Source organism: Cervus elaphus, chromosome 3 (genome assembly GCF_910594005.1).
Source record: "Cervus elaphus chromosome 3, mCerEla1.1, whole genome shotgun sequence".
Classification (NCBI taxonomy): Eukaryota; Metazoa; Chordata; class Mammalia; order Artiodactyla; family Cervidae; genus Cervus; species Cervus elaphus.
The window spans coordinates 35,149,992-35,171,840 of record NC_057817.1 but is presented as its reverse complement, the minus strand read 5'-3'; the positions used below and the strand labels follow the sequence as shown (position 1 = coordinate 35,171,840).

Below are 21,849 nucleotides of genomic sequence, written 5' to 3'. Positions count from 1 at the left end.
CAAGAAAAAAGAATTAATTCACAGCAAGAAAAGTGGGATAGAGAGAAGATGGAATGTATAGCTTTTAACCAGCAGAATGTACACTGATTTTCCTTCAAAATTATAGGATTTAGTAACTATCTGCCTTAAATGGTTTGATTTTAACATTGTAGAGGAAATGAATGAGTCAAAATTATATTTTTGCCACATTTCAATTTCTAAATATTTAAGTTCTGTCATATATGCATTTCTGACAATAAATTACATGATTATTTCTATGTAGTTTGATTTTTATTAGTTCTCCTATCAACAAAACCAATGAATTTAGATAATAGCTGAAAAGGTTTCTATTATAGCTATAGTAAACTTTATTATAGGTTGATTTGTCAAGGATAATACTGTATGAAAAAGACCATGATAAAAAATAACAGCATGAGAATACATGAAAATCTTAAAAAATACATTTATATAATTGTATTAATACATATACCTATATATCAGATATATATGTGTACATCAGATCCAAAAAAAAATTTCTCTTGGTGAGGAAATGAACTTTATATAGCAGGTCTATATTTGCTCTATTTGGAATAAAAAAGTATCCTCAGAGTTGATATTTGTCTCCATTAAATATTCTTATAATTAGCAATTATAGGAAGCAAAAACAACCCCACAAACCATAGTTGTTTGGTCTCTCTGACCACAATCTCTACAAATACCTCTTAATATACTTTTAATATCCATTACATGTATATATGTTTTATGTATTTCACTCTTTAAATATCCACTAATATAAGGACATTATTCTATTAATGGAAATGGCTGGACTTGAACAATCATTTCACTTTGCCTGACATTTAAAATAAAATTTCTACTAACAGATTTGTTTGTTTGGTTAAAAGCAGAGAAAGTAAAAAAAAAAAAAAAAAAAAAAAGCAGAGAAAGTCCTTGGATTTGATGAAGAAGACAAAGAAGAGAAGATTTTCAGGTACAAGGAGAATAGGTACTCAAAGTATATTAACAATAAAGAAATAGAATAAAACATTGCTTACAACAATGGTTGGCATGTACTTGTCATACCTGGAGAAATATTAATATTTAAGCAGAAACATCATAATGGACTAACTCTTACCTTTTGCTATCCTATGGGATTTGAATTAATTTGAACTTACCTTTCTTGCTTGTTATCTATACTGGGTTTCTCAATGCAGAAGCTATTCTCAACTGAATGGTAGAATAGAATTTTGGAGTTTATTTTTATATACAGTTTTATTGTAAGATTTCTACATTACATATACATAAAGAGTATATATTCTGCTTTGAAAATTATACTATAGTATATAGAAATTCCAACTTTAAAAATACTGATTATTTCTTTAGTGAGCGATTAGAGAAATAATGTTGCAAAAGCCAGTGGTCAAGTCTCAGTTCCTGTCTTCAGCTGACAGCAGTTTCTGACACAGGTCCTTCCCTCTTCCTGACAAATTTCATTTACTTGCTTCCTATCACACTAGTATACTGAAGCTGAAGCTCTAACACTTTGACCACCTGATGGAAAGACCCAACTCATTGGAAAAGACCCTGATGCTAGGAACCATTGAAGGCAGGAGGAGAAGGGGGCGACACAGGATGAGATGGTTAGATAGCATCACCGACTCAATGCACATGAATTTGAGCAAACTCCAGGAGATAGAGAAGGACAGGGAAGCCAGCATGCCTCAGTCCATGGGGTCACAAAGAGTCAGACATGACTGAGCGACTGAACAACATCACACTGGTAGCTCTTTCTGACTCTCTTCTGCCCACATACACATTCTCCAGGTGTGGCAAAAACATTTTGGAAAAAGACTTAGGCAAGCAAAAAGGAGGTAAAGAGAGGTCTAGCCAGAGGGAAGAGTGTTTGAACCCCAAAGGTCAGAGCCATTAAGTGTATTAGAGAATCAGAAGTGTTGGTATGACTTAAATGGCCAGGGAGAGCAGAAGCAGGAGACATGCTGAAGGGTTCTCAGGGCTCATTGAAAGGTCATGTTATAAGAAATTTGAACCTTATAATGAAGGCAAACAAATGTCCTTTTAGGGAACTGCAAAAAAAAACTATTCACATATCCATTTTAGAAAGATTCCATTGGCTTCATTTTGGAAAAGGGACTTAAGGTATGGATTAGAACTTTCAATTAGAAGACCAATTAGTAGACTGTTCAGTATTCTAGGAAAGAGATGGTCATATAATAAAAGTAAACACCAAATTCTAAGTACATTTATATAATGACTCATTTAATCCTCACAACAACTGTGAGAAGTACAATTATAATCTCCATTGTATAGATCAGGGAATTGAGGGATAGACATGTTGCATAATTTTCTCAAGATCACATAGGTAGTAAGGTATAGGTAGAGCACAGAGGGGAACCCAGTCGGCTCCAAGTCTGTGTTCTTAGGCATAATGCTGTACTGAATCGTAGCAGTGGGGATGCATACATAGAAACAACAAAGACAAAGCCATTTAGTGATTTGCTGGCTTCAGAGACTAAGGAGAGAGAGGGGTCATGAATGATTAGATTTCTGGCTTGGAAGATTTGGTAGATGCTATTTACATAATGAAGAGCAAGATTTTGATAGGGAGTGGCAGTGTTGCAGAGAAGAACCAATTCTGACTCCATGTTGGAACAATTTCCTTGACTTGCTTTACCTTGCTGGTATCATAATCATACAATAATGGCCTATCTAAGGAGGTTCCGCCCATGCCTGACTGTTAAACTAAAGTGCCTTTGTTCAGCTCACAGACAATCGGACCCTGTCCACCAGTGAAAAGAAGAGATTAACACATCCCTTCCCTGATTCCCTGGAGAAGGAAATGGCAACCCACTCCAAGATTTTAGCCTGGAAAATTCTATGGACAGATTAGCCTGGTGAACTATAGCCCACAGGGTCACAGAGAGTCAGACACAACTGACTGACTAACAATTTCACTTTCTTTCCCTGATGCTTGCCATTCCCAGAGATGTTCTGTAAGACCGGTGGCTTTTTTTTTTTTTTTTACTTTACTTATTCATTGCCTTTTCCTCTGTTCACATACTGTTGAAGCCTAGCTTGAAGGATTTTGAGCATTACGTTGTTGGTAGGCTAAATGAGTGCAATTGTGCGGTAGTGTGAACATTCTTTGGCATTGCCTTTCTTTGGGATTGGAATGAAAATGGACCTTTTCCAGTCCTGTGGCCACTGCTGAGTTTTCCAAATTTGCTGGCATCTTGAGTGCAGCACTTTCACAGCATCATCTTTCAGGATTTGAAATAGCCCAACTGGAATTCCATCACCTCCACTAGCTTTGTTTGTAGTGATGCTTTCTAAAACCCACTTGACTTCACACTCCAGGATGTCTGGCTCTAGGTGAGTGATCACACCATCGTGGTTTTCTGGGTCATGAAGATCTTTTTTGTATAGTTCTGTGTATTCTTGCCACCTCTTCTTAATATCTTCTGCTTCTTAATACTGTTTCTGTCCTTTATTGTACCCATGTTTCCATGAAATGTTCCCTTTATGTCTCATTTTCTTGAAGATATCTCTTATCTTTCCCATTCTATTGTTTCCTCAATTTCTTTGCATTGATAACTGAGGAAGGCTTTCTTATCTCTCCTTGCTATTTTTTGGAACTCTGCATTCAATGGGTATAGCTTTCCTTTTCTCCTTTGCCTTTCACTTCTCTTCTTTTTTTCAGCTATTTGTAAGGCCTCCTCAGACAATCATTTTGCCTTTTTGAATTTTTTTTTCCTTAGGGATGGTTTAGATCACCACCTCTTATACCATGTTATAAAACTCTGTCCATAGCTCTTCAGGTACTCTGTCTATCATATCTAATCCCTTGAATCTATCTGTCACTTCCACTGTATAATTGTAAGGGATTTGACTTAGGTCATACTTGAATGGGCTAGTGGTTTTCCCTACTTTCTTCAATTTAAGCCTGAATTTGGCAATAAGGAGTTCATGATCTGAGTCACAGTCAGTTCCCAGTCTTATTTTTGTTGACCATATAGAGCTTCTCCATCTTGGCTGCAAAGAATATAATCAACATGATTTTGGTATTGACCGTCTGGTGATGTCCACGTGTAGAATCTTCTCTTGTGTTGTTGGAATAGGGTGTTTGCTATGACCAGTGCGTTCTCTTGGCAAAACTCTGTTAACCTTTTACCTGCTTTGTTTTGTACTCCAAGGCCAAATTTGCCTGTTATTCTAGGTGTCTCTTGACTTCCTAGTTTTGCATTCCAGTCTCTTATAATGAAAAGGACATCTTTTTTGGGTGTTAGTTCTAAAAAGTCTTATAGGTCTTCATAGAACCATTCAACATCAGCTTCTTCAGCATTACGGCTCAGGACATAGACCTGGATTACTGTGATAATGAATGGTTTGCCTTGGAAACAAACAAAGATCATTTTGTCGTTTTTGAGATTGCATCCAAGTACTGAATTCTGGACTCTTGTTGACTATGATGGCTACTCCATTTCTTCTAAGGGATTCTTGCCCATAGTAGTAGATATAATGGTCATCTGAATTAAACTCACCCACTCCCATCCATTTTAGTTCAGTCATTCCTAAAATGTTGATGTTCACTATTACCATCTCCTGTCTGACCACTTCCAATTTACCTTGATTCATGGACCTAACATTCCAGGTTCCTATGCATTATTGCTCTTTACAACATTGGACTTGACTTCCATCACCAGTCACATTCATAACTGGGTGTTGCTTTTGCCTTGGCTCCATCTCTTCATTCTTTCTGGAGTTATTTCTCCACTGATCTCCCGTGGAGTTCATCTTTCAGTGTCCTATCTTTTTGCCTTTTCATGCTGTTCATGGAGTTTTCAAGGCAAGAATTCTGAAGTGGTTTGCCATTCCCTTCGCCAGTGGACCATATTTTGTCAGAACTCTCCACCATGACTCGACCATCTTGGGTGGCCCTACATGGCATGGCTCATAGTTTCATTGAATTAGACAAGGCTGTGGTCCATGTGATCAACTTGATTAGTTTTCTGTGATTATGGTTTTCATTCTGTCTTCCCTCTGATGGATAAGGATGGGCTTATGGAAGCTTCCTGATGGTAGAGACTGACTGAGGGGGAAACTGGTTCTGATGGGTGTGGCCGTGCTCAGTAAATCTTCAGTCGGTTTTCTGTTGATGGGTGGGGCTGTGTTCCTTCCCTGTTGTCTGACCTGAAGTCAAACTATGGTGGAGGAAATGAAGACAATGGTGACCTCCATCGTAGGGTTCCAGGCAGGCAATGCCACACTCAGTGCCCCTGACCTTGCAGCAGGCCACTGTTGACCCATGTCTCCACTGGAGACTCCTGGACACTCATGGGCAAGTCTGGGTCAGTCTCTTGTGGGGTCACTGCTCCTTTCTCCTGGGTCCTGGTGCAAACAAGGTGACTGTATAGAGCTTCTCTATCTTTGGCTGCAAATAATATAATCAATCTGATTTCAGTATTGACCATCTGGGGATGTCCATGTGTAGAGTTGTCTCTTGTGTTGTTGAAATAGAGTGTTTGCTGTGACCAGTGTGTTCTCTTGGCCTTTCCCTCTCTATTCTGCCTTTTGACTTCGGTTCCTCATTGCTTTTTTTTCTTGCTTCCATAAAAGAACATGGATTCCCTCCCTGACAACATGGTTATTTTGAGACATTAGCCTGCCATCCTCTTGGTCAGTTGACTTTCCGAATAAAGTCATATTCCTTGCCTCAACACCTTGTCACTTGGACTTATTGACCTGTTTTGTGGCAAGCGGAGCAAGCTTGGACTTGGTAACAGAAGTGGGTGGCAGGAATAAGCAAAGACACAAGTTAGTTTAAGACATGCTGAAATATACTTTCTTGTGAGCTTCCAGGAAGAGCTGATTAGTAAGTAGTTGGAGATACAGGTCTGGAGTTCAGAAAATAGGACTGGGCCAAAATATGGATTTGGTGGAGATACATTTTAATCTTTCCCTTTCTCAAAAATAGACCTTCAGAAATCAAGCTCAAACTTCTGAGAAAGGCATTTAAAACTACTTCCTCTGCCTGCACTTTCTGTCCCTATCTTAAGGTGCACAATATCACATCATACTTAAGTCCTGAAACAACACTAGATAGCTAGATACTCAATCCTTTCTTAACCCCAACAGAAAATAATTTCTTTGTTACCTATGGTTCTGAATTTATTCTTCCCTTATATACTCATCATTTGCAACTTTGTAGCTTTTCTCCTCTGTTGAGAAACTCTCCACATTCTATCTTATATGACAGTTGTTACTGTTTATATTTTATCTCTACTATACGCTGAGAGTAGTGACCATACCTCCTTCATATCTGTTTACAGCAGATGCCTGTAAAGTACCTCAAGCTACCTATACATATATTCAGTAACTACTTCATGAGTTGAAATAGATTCATTTCATTTTCATAGTTTCCCTTGATTTAAGGTAAGAGTTTATAGTATTTGTTTTGAACATAGTACTCAAAGATACTACCATGTAAACATTTTTTTTTTTAGTCATACAAGTTCAAAAACACCTCACCAAACATAAAGATAATCTAGAAATAAAAGCTTTAAATAAAAGGAAATGTGGGCGTGAAATGCAATATTCCTACACAGAAAAAAATACTTGGCCTTGTTCTCAGAGAGAGACAAATTTTCAGGCACATTAGAGATGATGATGTGGATAAGGAAATTGGTACCCTTGCACATTTCCTGGGGATTAAATGTCTATACCTCCGAGGTAAATGGATGAGCAAAATAATTTACAGTTTGTTTGCATGCAGTTTATCAACATGTATGTTGCAGATTACACAGTCTAAAAAGTAATGCAACAGCACAAAGTTATTTATTCATATCTTCAAATATGACTATTATACTTAATAATTGTAAACCTACTGCTGTGGATTTGTCCATGTTGAAATGCTTCTTGTTTTTTCCCCCAGCACAGAAACATGGAACTTGATCAGATATAACCATAGTCTTAAAATGGCATCCTTCTACATGCTAATATTACAATTCTACAGATCATTGAAATTGCAGTAAATAGATAGTTGTTAAAAAGAAGCATTTTAGTTCTCTTTTATATGACAAAGGTTAGTACTTTTAAAAGAATTCTTCAGAGCACACTGTCCTTGAAAGAGTAGTAGATTTTTATGATAATCATCATAAATTCTATTGCAAGATAGTTGTAGAATTATCTTTACAGAATTGTGGGTTTTTTTTTTTTTTATAAGAATAAGATTTCCCACTCTTTATGTATTTATGGAATTTCCTCAAAAAGCCTTTTCTGTGAAGGCATTTCACAGAATCCATTACTTCCCTATATTCATCTGTATCATGCGTTATTTTAATGATTAGTTTTCCTTGTTACTTTTGGACACTTAATGAATGCGCTCATTATGTTCTGTCACTTTTGCCAGACTAGTATGTATTTACTGTATGGAAAGAAGCAGAAGTGTTCATCGCTCAGTTGTGTCCAACTCTTTGCGACCCTATGGATTGCAGCCCACCAGGCTCCTCTCTCCATGGGATTTCACATGCAAGAATACTGGAATGGGTAGCCATTCCCTCCTCCAGGGAATCTTCCCGACCCAGGGATCAAACCCAGGTCTCCTGCATTACAAGTAGATTCTTTACTATCTGAGCCACCAGCGAGGGGGTGTATATTATATATATGATTTACTGTATATCATACCACATGTCTGGTGGAAAAGTGAAGTACTTCTCTCTTCTCAGTTAAATAAGAAGCAGAGTAATTAACAGAGAAAGAAGAGAAAGTGGTATCTGAGATGTGAGGAGAGTGGAGAAGTTATGATGTGTTTGCATCAGAGAGTTGCAGTGGAAATTAATGGACAATGCTGATGGTTCTTACAGTAGGTAGTTTAACAAGATGGCCAGCAACAATTCTCACTATTTACTATTTATGCTCTTTGGTAATCCTCTCTCCTTGGGCTTACTGAGTGGCTTCTAACAGATAGACTATGGGAGAAGTGGTGAAATGCCACTTCTGAAATTTAGATGTGGAAGACTGTTGCTGCCGTCTTGGGCACCTGCTGTCTCTTGGAATGCTTTTTCTAGGAGAAGCCAGAAGCTTTTTCTGGAGTGGCTCCTGGGTTAAGGAAACAAGGCCTGACAGTAGCACTGTTAGTGACCTTAGAAATAGATTCCCTTTCCCTCCACTCCTGTCCCAGACAAGACTTAGAGATGAGACCATGTCTCTGGGCAGCAACTTGATGTTAGTAACTTCACTAGAAACCTGAACCAAAGGCATCCAGCTAAGCTGTTCATAGATTCCTTATCCAGAAGCTGTGAGATAATTTACTATTTTCAGTGGCTACACTTTGGGAGTTACTTTTTACGCATCAGGAGATAACTAATACAGCCCTCTTGAGACATGTGGTCATAAATTTAAAAGATACTGAAAGCAGTTACAAATGTAAAGTAAGATAGCAGAGGTATGTATTTTTTTTAGTCACATTCTGATGCACAGAAAGGGAAAGCAAGCAAAATTAAACCCAGGTTACTCCTAGAGCAGAAGAAGAAAAGATAGGAAAAAGGAGGGGATGAAATAAAGACACATTTTTAGCTTTGCTCTCTATATTTCTGTATGATTGAATTATTTATAATCAGTTTATGTTTATTCTTTATGTGTATAATTTAAAATAAAAGACAATGCTAAAAAAGCAGCATTGAAGACTTCTTCCTGATAATATACTGTAGAAACAGGCAATATAGTTTATCAGGGAAGGGCAAAATCACAGGGTTTGATCTGCTTCTTGAACAGCATTTATAGAGCACAAGGTAAAGCCTTCAGATCACAGCTAAGTGGTTATTTGCAAATGCTAGGTTTTAGCCCCTGGTAAGGCAGCAGCATTCCCATTCCATACAAAAATCCAGATGAACACTCTGCTCAAGGTCCAGAGCTCTGCAGCTGTCGGCAAATCACACAGGGAACCTTGGCATCTATCACCCAAGTCTGCTTCACTTTTCTCTGTGTGAAAACCTCTAGAGGCCCAAGGACAAAAGGCATCTCATCATTTAAGCGTCAAGTACTGTTAAGTTAGATTCTCCAAGGCTTTCATCGACTGTGTCATTGTAGCCTCATCATTCTCTCAGGCTGTTACTCGATGAAGGTATAAGCACCGATGGAGAAAATAAAGACTTCTTGAGGTCTGTTTTGTTTTCAAATTCCATGCCAAACCCTTTTGGTGTGGGTAGTTTCCTTGGCAATTATTCACCGTGCTTTGCTTACTCTGCCCGCCTTCTAAAATGTATGCCCCTTAATAGTGGATATAAAGGAGCAGAACTGTCAATTCACTGAAAACAAGACAAAATTAATAGTAAATAATTGAATATAATCTGATTGAATTTCCGTCCCTATTAGACTGATGTCTTTTAAGCACGGACCATATCTTCTGATGCAACATTCACTAAACATCTGACTTTGCCAGGCAAAAGATACATGAGGAATAGCCCAGAGAAGCATGTATCATGATTTTCTTGGCCATGTCATCGTTGTATTTTCTCTAACCTCATTTTCCCTCTATCCTGCTTTCACTTGTTTTTCTACCTCTTTTTGGGTCAAATTTTTACATGCGGCCATTAAAAAATTTATCTGATAGTATAGATTTATTTATTCTAAAAACATCCTTTAACAAATTATCCACAAAAATTGGTTTGCTGTTACAAGTATTAATTATTCACAAATCAATTAATTATTATAATTAGGAAGCAAAAGTTAGATTTTAACATGTTTCCAATCACTTGTAAAAATACACAGCAAAAATCACCAATACCTCAAATACGAGATCAGTGTCAACTAATTACATCTTACTGAACATGACAGAGGATGAGATGGCTGGATGGCATCACCGACTCGATGGACATGAGTTTGAGTAAACTCTGGGAGTTGGTGATGGACAGGGAGGCCTGGTGTGCTGCGATTCATGGGGTCGCAAAGAGTCAGACACGACTGAGCAACTGAACTCAACTGAACTGAACAAGTCTCAATCTGAAGACCTTAAACTCTAGGCCTTTTCCTTGTACTGACCTTCACACGACTCTCCACTTGGTGAAAACATCCCATTGTCATGGTAGCCGTCTCTGCACTCACAGTGGTACCACCCAGGCAGGTTGATGCAGTTAGCACGGCTGTCACACTGGACAAAGCCATCAGAGCACTCATCAATGTCTGGGAGAGAAAACACAGATGAGATGTTATACAACTGTTGCCTCACTCTCCAAGAAACTAAAATATTCTGTTAGATGGGGACTAAAATATTCAGTGCCAGCAAATCCTTAAAACTGAGAAAATATAAAATAAAGGAAGTCTACTTGGTTGTTGACAACTATACAGAAAGAATGTAGTGGTATTAGTGATAGGAGAAATATCTAGACAGTTTCCCTGTTGCAAAAGTCATCCAATTGCAGAAAATGGAAAAACAAAAGCATCTATGGTAATCATTAGTGTTGCTGGCCAAATATTTCCCGCTCTTCTACCGGACACCAGCTAAGATTGCCATGTGACTTCCTGAAGCCAACTAGGCAGTGATATGTGTCACTTCTAGACAGAATCTTAAAAATGCAGTGTGTGGATTCCCCATCACTTCCCCATCACGATGACCAGTGATTTCCAGAAGCTCTGAAGTTCAACCTGAGTCCTGAGTGAAGATGATATGGGACATAGTCCTCCTCTACTTGTGGTGGACATACAGTAAAAACAAGAAATAAACCTTTTTGCTTTAAGTCACTGAGATTTTGGAGTCTTTTAATACTATCAACATAATCTCCAGTGTATGGCAATAGCATTCATGCATCAATATGCTTCTGATTTTTGAAAATAGTATCTCTTTTATGTCACCTTTTAATTGGTTCATATATATCATTAACTCATTCAATCCTCAAAAAAGATCTTGATATGTAGACAGTATATTGAACATATGGGAAAAAAAATGAAGTAAAAGGAGATTATGGGATATAACCAAGGTCACCTAAAAGTTCATGGTAGCCTAACTTCCAGCTGTGTGTTCCTTCGTACAAGTAGACACAGGTTCAAATTGGCAAAATACCTAAACAAACAGAGTATGCATCCTGAGTCTAATATATTGCTTCCAGTAGCTTTTTACTCATCACAAATGTTACAAGGTCATTATTCTCCTTGTTCAGGTTGTTGATAAATGGGAACATCTGATGTTCATCCAAATCTCTTTACTCATTCATAGAAGAAAAAGTAATGCCTAGAGTTGCCTGGCAGAGTGTCCCCTTCTTCTTATATACCGTCTGGGTTTCTGGATGTGTGGGATTGCCTCAGTTCAGTCGCTCAGTCATTTCCGACTCTTTGCAACACCATGGACTGCAGCACACCAGGCTTTCCTGTCCATCGCCAACTCCCGGAGCTTACTCAAACTCATGTCCATTGAGTCAGTGATGCCATCAAACATCTCATCCTTTGTTATCCACTTCTCTTCCTGCCGTCAATCTTTCCCAGCATCAGGGTCTTTTCCAATGAGTCAGTTCTTCACATCAGCTGGCCAAAATATTGGGAGTTTCAGCTTCAGCACCAGTCCTTCAAATGAATATTCAGGACTGATTTCCTTTAGGATTGACTGGTTGGATCTCCTTGCCATCCAAAGAACTCTCAAGAGTCTTCTCCACAGTTCAAAAGCATGAATTTTTCAGTGCTCAGCTTTTTTTAGGGTCCAACTCTAACATCCATACATGACTACTGGAAAAACCATAGCTTTGACTAGACAGACCTTTGTCGGCAAAGTCATGTCTCTGCTTTTTAATATGCTGTCTAGGTTGGTCATAGCTTTTTTCCCAAGGAGGAACCATCTTTTAATTTCATGACTGCAGTCACCATCTGCAGTGATTTTGGAGCCCCCCAAAATAAAGTCTTTCACTGTTTCCATTGTTCCCCCATCTATTTGCCATGAAGTGATGGGGCTGGATGCCATAATCTTAGTCTTCTGAATGTTGAGCTTTAAGCCAACTTTTTCACTCTCCTCTTTCACTTTCATCAAGAGGCTCTTTAGTTCTTCTTCACTTTCTGCCATAAGGGTAATCTCATCTGAATATCTGAGGTTATTGACATTTCTCCCAGCAATCTTGATTCCAGCTTGTGCTTCATCCAGCCTGGCATTTTGCATGATCCCCTGGAGAAGGAAATGGCAACCCACTCCAGTATTCTTGCCTGGAGAATCCCACGGATGGAGGAGCCTGGTGGGCTATATATAGTCCACGGGGTCGCAAAGAGTTGGACATGACTGAGTGACTTCACTTTCACTTTACTTTCACTCTGCATATAAGTTAAATAAGCAGGGTGACAATATACAGCCTTGATGTACTCCTTTCCTGATTTGGAACCAGTCTGTTTTTCAATATCCAGTTCTAATTGTTGCTTCTTGACCTGCACACAGATTTCTCAGGAGGCAGGTCGGGTGGTCTGGTATTCCCATCTCTTGAAGAATTTTCCAGTTTTTTGTGATCTACACAGTCAAAGGCTTTGGTGTAATCAATAAAGCAGAAGTAGATGTTTTTCTGGAACTCTCTTGCTTTTTCGATGATCCAATGGATGTTGGCAATTTGATCTCTGGTTCCTCTGTCTTTTCTAAATCCAGCTTGAACATCTGGAAGTTCACGGTTCATGTACTGTTGAAGCCTGGCTTGAGGGATTTTGAGCATTACTTTGCTAGTGTGTGAGATGAGTGCAATTGTGTGGTAGTTTGCGTATTCTTTGGTATTGCCTTTCTTTGGGATTTGAATGAAAACGGACCTTTTCCAGTCCTGTGGCCACTGCTGAGTTTTCCAAATTTGCTGGCATCTTGAGTGCAGCACTTTCACAGCATCATCTTTCAGGATTTGAAATAGCTCAACTGGAATTCCATCACCTCCACTAGCTTTGTAGTGATGCTTCCTAAGGCCCACTTGACTTCACATTCCAGGATGTCTGGCTCTAGGTGAGTGATCACGCCATCGCGGGGTTGCCCCAGACCTTGCTAAATGATCTGCTGTCATATCCATCTTGACAGCCTTGCCATGCCTACAGATACCACTTGCCAAGGTAGAACAGGCTTTTCTTAATGTTTCCCACACCTGCGTCATATTCCCTGCTGCAGTGACCATCAGGAAAATGCCCTTCCTTCCTTGTTGAAGGGAAGACCAAGTACTTTTTAGAATTCTTTTCCTCCAGACAGTCCACTTTAATTCAGTTAGATGAGACTAAGAAGCCAGTAAATACTGTTGAGCTGGAGTGGAGGATCCACTGCTTCTCAGTCTCATTTAATTCCAAATTCTGGAAGTATATATTTCTTTCACTTTCTTTTAAAATTTCCTTTTTTTCTTTGTTCAATTTTGAAAGAGACAAACTTTGAATAAAAGAATAAATTTTTTTAAAAGGAAAAAAAAATGTCATCACTCAGTTATTTCTTGATAAACCCAGAGATCCTTACTTAAAGAAGGTACAAACCATTCTCTTAGATCAGGTAATAAGCAAAAAAATAAATATTTCATATTATTGCAAAATTTTTAAATTATTTCAAAGTCGTGACTGAATGACATGTCACTATGGTTCCTCTTCTGAAGAGTCAGTTCCTGCTGTCAGTAATTCCTATTGTCAAAATAATTGTTAGTGGCTAAATCAGCTAGCCATTAACTTCCTGACATATAGCTGATACGGACTGCTTCGATTTACTAAGACTTTACAGGTTTCCTGAAACAGCCTATTTGTATTTCAGGGGCCTCCCTAACTGATGAACCTCTGATTTATAAATTGGACTAAAATGCTATGCTCATTTCAGCTTTATATGGCCTTTTCCTCTAACCCAAATGGTGCAGAAAATTGGTTATGTCATTTCTTAAGTGCATGGACAAAAGAAAACAGGTTGGAATTTAAGCTTTGGAAGTGAGTTTATTGGAAGAAGGCCATGAGGGGGATGTTTAGAGTACCTTATTTTAGAAGAATCTGTTCATTAGCATTGGTGATTTGGAAGTAACTATTAATAGAACAGAGCCTTTTCTACTGAAGCAACTTTCACATTTCATGTGCACTTTTATTTAGCCCTTTTATCTTTCTGCAACACAAGGGTTATCTCAGGTCACATGGCACAGATATATATTTAAACTTTTACTCCTCATTCATTTTCTCTTGTCAGTCATTCTAATCACCAGGACCACTGTTATGCTGCTTCATCCTCACTTCTCTTTGTTTACATTACAGCAGCCTTCCTTGATCTATAACCATTAAATTTTAATAGAAATGCTATGCAGTATATTGGTGGATATCCCCTGAAGACTGGGGATTGAAACATATGCTGGCCATAATGCATTTTCCTATACAATTTGAGTATTATTATTTGACTGTTACTATTAAGTTGTATTTTAAAAGATACATAAGCAAATATATGTCACTCATTAATTTACCATTCAATACTTATTGAATACCTGTTATATGCCAAGTACTAAGTGTTAGGGAAACAAGGATACACAATGCAAAAGTAATTCCTGCCCTCACTGGGTTTAGTATATATCTAAATTGTGTTTTAAGAAAATAAATTTATGAAAGTCTGAATTTACAACCCTATAGGACAGTGTTTCCTAACATGTGACACATCTGCCACCACTGGTATGGTATTTAGGCGATAATAGGTCAATATTTTATTTCAGGTTTCTGCATTATTTCTATTTATAGTAAGCTATCGTTTTTCCAGTAATCATGTATAGATGTGAGAGCTGGACCATAAAGAAAGCTGAGTGCTAAAGAATTCATGCTTTTGAACTGGAGTGTTGGAGAAGACTCTTGAGAGTCCCCTGGACAGCAAGGAGATCCAGCCAGTCCATCCTAAAGGAAATCAGTCTTGAATATTCATTGGAAGGACTGATGCTGAAGCTGAAGCTCCAATACTTTGGTTACCTGATGCGAAGAACTAACTCATTTGAAAAGATCCTGATGCTGGGAAAGATTGAAGGTGGGAGGAGAAGGGGACAACAGAGGATGAGATGGTTGGATGGCATCACTGACTCAATGGACATGAGTTTGAGTAAACTCTGGGAGTTGGTGATGGACAGGGAGGCTTGGCGTGCTGCAGTCCATGGGGTCGTAAAGAGTTGGACACGACTGAGCGACTGAACTGATAGCAAGTGATACTAATAGTACAGTAGTGAAATTGTATTTAAATTTTAAAAGTGAGAGGGATTAGAGAAACAACATTAAGTATATATTGGTATAGACAATATATGTATATGACAAAACTTATTAAGATGGCATATAAATAACTGGAGTTTTGATATAGCATGGAACATGCTATATTCACATTTCAGAACGAATTACTGAGCAATTCCTCAGGTATTGAAATGTCTTAATTCATTTAAAATATGACTCAATTTATCAAATACAGTATAAATATCCATATGTCATGGCTCAAATTATATACTTGTTACCATTTAGGACAGCAAAGTAAAGCTGGTCAGATAATGTGCATTGCTTTATTTTACACTTTCATGTTCTTGCTATTTTTGATTTGTTTATGAAAACTTTTCTACTTTGGTGAAAGTCAGTAGAAAATGAAAGTGTGCTTGAATTGCCAAAGTATGCACTTCCCAAAGGAGGCATGTTTGTTTGGGTCATGGTTCTAATTAAAGTGAAAGATAAAGCAAGCAGCATTGTAAGCTATCTGATGGCATGTATGCTGTTAGTTACTCTGTAAACCTTAATAAGAATTGAAATCTGATCTGCCACTTAAGAATTAAGTAGATTTTTATCTATACACAAATTTAAATATTACTGTGAGTTAGAATACCTAAATGCACACACTGTGTGCATTAACAGAAAATAGCAAAAAAAATCAAATAATTTATTTCTTTGGTACTTCTTTAGGTCAGTTAAAAACGAAACTTCATATTATCAAGTTAGAAATACAAAGAACAGCAGACCTAGGGGAGAAAAAGTTATTATAAGAACCACCAAGTTTGAACAAATTACTTTCCAACTGAATAAGAGTATTCAAAAAGATCAGTACAGAATGTATAAGTTCATATGATTGATTCTTGATTATAAGGGCCTTAATTTTATACTCTGCAGGTACACTATATAAAAAACTAAAAATAAGTTTTATAAAAAACTATGATTTCATTACATATTCTGTCTTAGGAAGGAACTAGTTTGTAGTTCCTTGGGAACACTTAGAACTTTTTCAGCAACTCCTTTTAGGACAGTCAGCTAGTGATGATATTAAGATGCTGTCCCAGAGTGCAGAGAATCTAAAATCCAAAAACTGCTTAGCTATCTAATAGCTGTCACAAATAGCAGTTATACTCCAGGGATCAAAATCAACTTGGAAAATAAAAGTGGAAGCACTGTGGGGATAGATTTTCTAGAAAGTACATATGTTTTAAGGACTTCCCGAGTGGCTCAGACGGTAAAGCGTCTGCCCACAATGCGGGAGACCTGGGTTTGGTCCCTGGGTCGGGAAGATCCTCTGGAGAAGGAAATGGAAACCCACTACATAATCATTAAAAATAAACTGAGACAGAAAACAAGCAAGGAAACTGTATGAATTAAAAAAAAAGCTCACAGATGTTAGTATCTTGCTTTTTTCATCTTCCTCAGGTATGGTGACATAAGAGTGGGTGCCTCCTATGTTCTGAAGCCAGACACTGGCTTCAGAGGTAGCTGGATGAAAACAGCATTTAGAAGGTCACTTCAGAAAGTGACAAATCATTTCTTTGTAAAATTAAATGTAGTTATAAAATGAGACACTTGAATGATAAACAAAGCCTTCTTACGCATGATAACAGTTATTTCTACTATAACAGCATATCTCAGAACAATATAAAGTGCAGATATCTAGAACCATCTATATCTAAAACAAACCCTAATCATTAGTTTAAGTTGCTACCCTATACAAAAGAAAAAATATATATATTTTTAAATCAAAAATCTATTTTTAATGGTAAAGTCAAATAATGAGAGTACTGTGTTTCCAAGTGTTTATTATTATTAAAAACCTGACATAATTTCTCATTAAAAATAGTGCTTGGACTATTATTTATGTCAGTATCCTAGGCACTGGTAGTTAAATTATATTGATAAACAGTAGGCAATTATACATCCTCAAAACAATTAATCAACTCTTGATTACCCACATGTGGAGATTATCTGCAACAGTTATTTTTTTTTAAATCACAAGGTCATTTCCTTCTGTCTTTTGTTGAGTTTTTGGGGAGTCTGCTTTCAACATTCAGATGTGAGTGCTCAAGGAAAGCAAACTCATTTGAGTATTGCATTGTTTTTTACAACTATGTCAGATTTGAATATATTAATAAAATGTCCAAAATTTCATAAGAAGGCTAATTTTCTCATGTGAACTTTTTAAAAGTAAAGTGATGATATATGTAAATAAACTTTGAAAATCCTAAAATTCTTTTCACAAGTTGGATGATAACATTGGAGATTTAGTGAAAATTACTTTAATTACTTTACAGTTCATAATTAGGGAGCCAATGACTGCTGTTAAGCATAATATCATTTCTTCATCATGTCATTTAGGCGTCACAACAGCTATGTGAACTATTCCTATCCCAGTGTCATAGACAAAGAAGCAGCGAAAGCAAATGCATTGCCCAAGGTCAAACCACAGCCCAGAACCCTCTCAAGTCCAGGGCTCTCTCTCTCGCCGTAGGCTGCCCCTGAAGACCAACACTTGGCCAACCAGAAACAGCCTGTACTCTGAGATGTCTCATGATATATCCTAACGTGAGTGCATTTGAGCTCTTTGGTGGCTAACTGTGTAACTGAGTACTTTACTAAGCCTCTCTGAGTTTTCTGTTTTAGAGAAGTAATACTCTCTACCTCGTAATAGTTTGCTGTTGACTACTGCTATTTAAGTAATCTTCTAATAACTTTTCCTCACAGGAGAAACAGTGCCTAGCTCATAATAGGTATCCCTCCCTATCTTTTTGCTCACTTTTCCAAAGTATCTTGATTCTTTGGGTTTTCTGTTTATCAGTTTGTGAATTTTTCACCAAAAAACCCAAAACAAAACAAAAAAATACGGTGAGGGGAAGTCTGAATTGGTTCTATTGATTGATTTGGGGAGAACAGATTCTTTACATTATTGAATCTTTTAATCCATATACATGATGTATTTCCTCTTTCTCTAATGATTTTTATAGCTTTTATGGTCTTCATAGGTTTTTAAAAGGATGTCTTCTATATATTTTGCCTGGGCTTATTCCTAAATGTTCTTTTTTTTTTAAGGTATTCATTTTATTAAGACTAACATTATTTCCCCCCCACTTTATTAAGGTGTAACTCACAAATAAAATGATAATATATTTAAAGTGTACAAATATGATGATTTAATATAAGTATAAAGCATAAAAGGATTCTCTCATTGAGTTAATTAGCATATCCATCATCTCACAGATTTACTTTTTATTTTTGGTAAGAACATTGACACTCTACTCTTTTAGAAAATTTTTATTATACAATACAGTGTTATTAACTATAGTCATCATGGTACACATATTATTTCCTCACACCTAAAACCATCTATATTGAGGTAACATTTATATACAAAAAATGATCAACAATTTCATGAGTTTTGATATGTAACCACTACACAATCAAGGGATAATAAATTGTTTTCATGCCCAAAATTTCCTTAATATTACAATAGTTTAAAAAAAATAATGTCTGTAAATACGGGCTGTGACTGTGTCTGTGTGTTTTGTTTTGTTTTTTTTCTCTAACATCTAGCAAAGTACTGGACACATAGTTAGAGGTTCATAAGCATTTACTAAGTGAATGAATGATCTATTTGTAAATCAAGTAACTAAGTGGCAAGCTCAGCATGTCACCTTTTGAGTCCTGCGAGATCAGGGGGAACTACAGCAGGGGTAGTAGCTTAAAAGCATTCACTAAGATGCAATAACAAGATAAGATGACAGTTTCTCATCCTACTTCAAATATTTATGTCAAAAACTTGATTATAGGATTAAATGGAGTAGAACTGGTGTAAAAAATATGTTCACTACATGTATAAGATACAGTATAAATGTAATGGTGTATTAATATATATAACATATATTACTAATTTTTTAACAAAAAGGGTACATCACAACTTCTAATTAAAGATGAAAGATTAAAAACACTGTTAAATCTCTCCTTCCTCCTAATCTTATAAACATTATGTTAAAGGAACAAAGAAACATGTAAATAAAGACAAAAAGTAAAACACATCAATAAAAGAAGCAAATTCAAGAAATTTCTGAGTTAATTAAAGGTCTACTGATGAATAATCAACCCAACCACCTCCTCCCAGCTTAGGAGGACAGCTGAAAGAAAGCAATTACCCCCATAGCCAGAATGGATTGTTCTTCTGTAAAGAAAATAAATATAATGTGTGGAGGAAACTAAGTAGCTAATGTAGGAATTATCCTTTGTAACAAAGTCACCTGCATTTTAGAGTCTGGAGTTCAAAGTATAAAAAGTGGCATCTTTTTAACTCAGTTATTAAGTTTGTTGGTCAACAAATTTAATCTTCATATTGAAGGTCAAACAATACTGTTTTATTTTAAAATTCACTCTTAAACATTATTGTGAAATCAAGGAGAAACAAATACTTGAGAAAAGACTATAACATTTAACAAAATAACCAAGATATACCATCATAAAAACTGACCCTGAAGGAAATAGAGATAATAAACAGAACACAACTTAAAATATTTCTAGTTAATGCTTTCTGATAGATTTGGAAGAATATTTCATTCATAAGGGATACAGTGTTATAGAAAAGGAATAGTCAAAGAATAAAAAGGAGATTTAGTTCCTCAGAAAATTTCCAATCTTTCCTTGGAAGATTTAATTTTTTGGAAATTAAAAAATATGATAGCTGAAATTTTTTTAAAAAATGCAATATAAGACTTGAGAGATCAGCTACTTGAATCCAGACACTCTAGTTGCAGAGGTCAAACCTTGACCCCGTATACAACACCACCTCAGATGAATTAAACAGACTCACATTTAAATACACATTGTGAAATTTCACAATAAGTACAAAATATAAATCTTAATATCTTCCAGAAGGGAGATAACCCTTATGTACAACCTTCAGATTACACATAAAGGGATAAGTCTAGCATCACACTTCTCACTGTAGTAAGACAGTAAAGCAATGATTTTGACCTTAGAATTCTATGCTTGGCAAAACTTATTAACTACCTATAAAAGCAAGATAAATATACTGTAAGACATAATTTCTTAGAAAGTTTTTGTGCCATGCACTATTTTTTTAAAAGATGTTACTGATGATATAATGCAATAAAATAAAGGACTAAATCCAGGCAGAGAAAGACCAATCAGTAGTTCACACCCTCTCCTAAAACCTCTCACTTTGCAAGGATATAGCCCTGTCTTAGTTCTTTTACCTCATTGCCTCTATATCTGGTCTTCTTTGCAGCTCTTATCTTCTAAATCTCCAAAAGTTTCAGTTCCTTAGAGATCTATTCTCAGGTATTTTATTTTCCATCTACTAACTTCTTAATGATTTCATCTAATACTAGTGCTTTAAATACTCAAACACCATCAATACACTGAAAACTACATGTAGTGGGTTGAATACTGTTACCAAAAACTTCATGTCCACTCAGAGCTCAGAATATAACTTTATTTGGAAATAGGAAATTAAAAAAAAAACAACTATCTTTAGTAGATAAAACAAGAAATGAAGGCGAAAACATATACTGGTGAAGGCTAAAAAGGTAACTTAAAGGGAATATAGATGGGCAGTGGTACAAGGGAGGTAAATCAACATCTATCATACAAGAAGTCTACTAATAAAGTATAAAATGGACCAATTAAACAAAGCATCATATAAACATATTAGAAGAATAGGAAAGCAGTCCCCTCTAGCACTTTGTCTCAACTAGACTTTCACAAGAGAATTAAGTTCTAATGCCCTAAGGCATCCTGAGTAAATTACAAATGAACTTCTCCCCCATGTGGCAGGTATGGTACTAGTTATGTGCCATCCTTGGGAGATCTGAGAAATTAGTCTCTGTGGCCATTTTTTTGGTTTGTAGCCCAGGTGAGGAACTACTCTTAGAAAAACTGATAGAAGGTAAACAGGAAGTGAGTCAGGGAGCTACTGCTTTTCAAGTTGTATGTTTGATTTTTTAACCAGGTATCTATTTTCTTTCATGTACATAAAAATACTTTTAAAGAACATTCAGAAATCCTCATCTTTAAAATGTTGAGTATAATAGGATAGCAATTTTGCTAGTAGTGATATCTAGACGAAAAGAAAAATGAACCTGAAGCTCTGGAGAAAGATATGAGGACCGGAAGCATGTGGATAATATAATCATAACTGATACTTAGCTCTCTCTGATGCGTTAGCAGCAAGTTGAACAAAGTGTTTAGTAAAATGGAATTTTGGAAACTCCTGGAAATTTAAAAATCTTTGCCAGTTCTCCCTTTTACAGAGTAGCTTAACTTAATGTGTAGGATATGAGACTTAGAATACTTTTACTTATTCATTCACTTGACAAATACAGACCAAAAGTCTCTCATAGAAAACATGTTAGTCATTATGGCAGTATACTCAAGAGCTCACAGCCTAATAAAAAAGACGCAGCATTAGCACAAGTGTCTCTGATACAAGATAGATATGAGTCCTGTAGGAAGAATACAGATGGAGAAATATGTGAATTCAGGAAAGAGACACTGAAACTCTGATCATTAAAATCTAAGCCACTGGAGTAAAAACACGGCTGAACAAAAACTTCCAGATTTATTCCTATAAATACTAGCAAATTACTTAAAACTTTTATTCATTTATTATATTGTAATCAAGTTCAGTTCAGTTCA

General features: G+C 36.5%; 1 protein-coding gene across 4 annotated transcripts in view; it reads right to left on the bottom strand.

Annotated features, from left to right (window-relative positions):
• Positions 1-21,849, bottom strand: part of NELL2 (neural EGFL like 2) — a 437,534-nt gene that overhangs the window by 15,061 nt on the left and 400,624 nt on the right. For all 4 annotated transcript variants that reach the window (XM_043886426.1, XM_043886435.1, XM_043886442.1 and 1 more), the window contains one exon: positions 10,033-10,173. In XM_043886426.1, the coding sequence (XP_043742361.1) occupies positions 10,033-10,173 (141 nt within the window). The remainder of the gene's footprint in view (positions 1-10,032; positions 10,174-21,849) is intronic.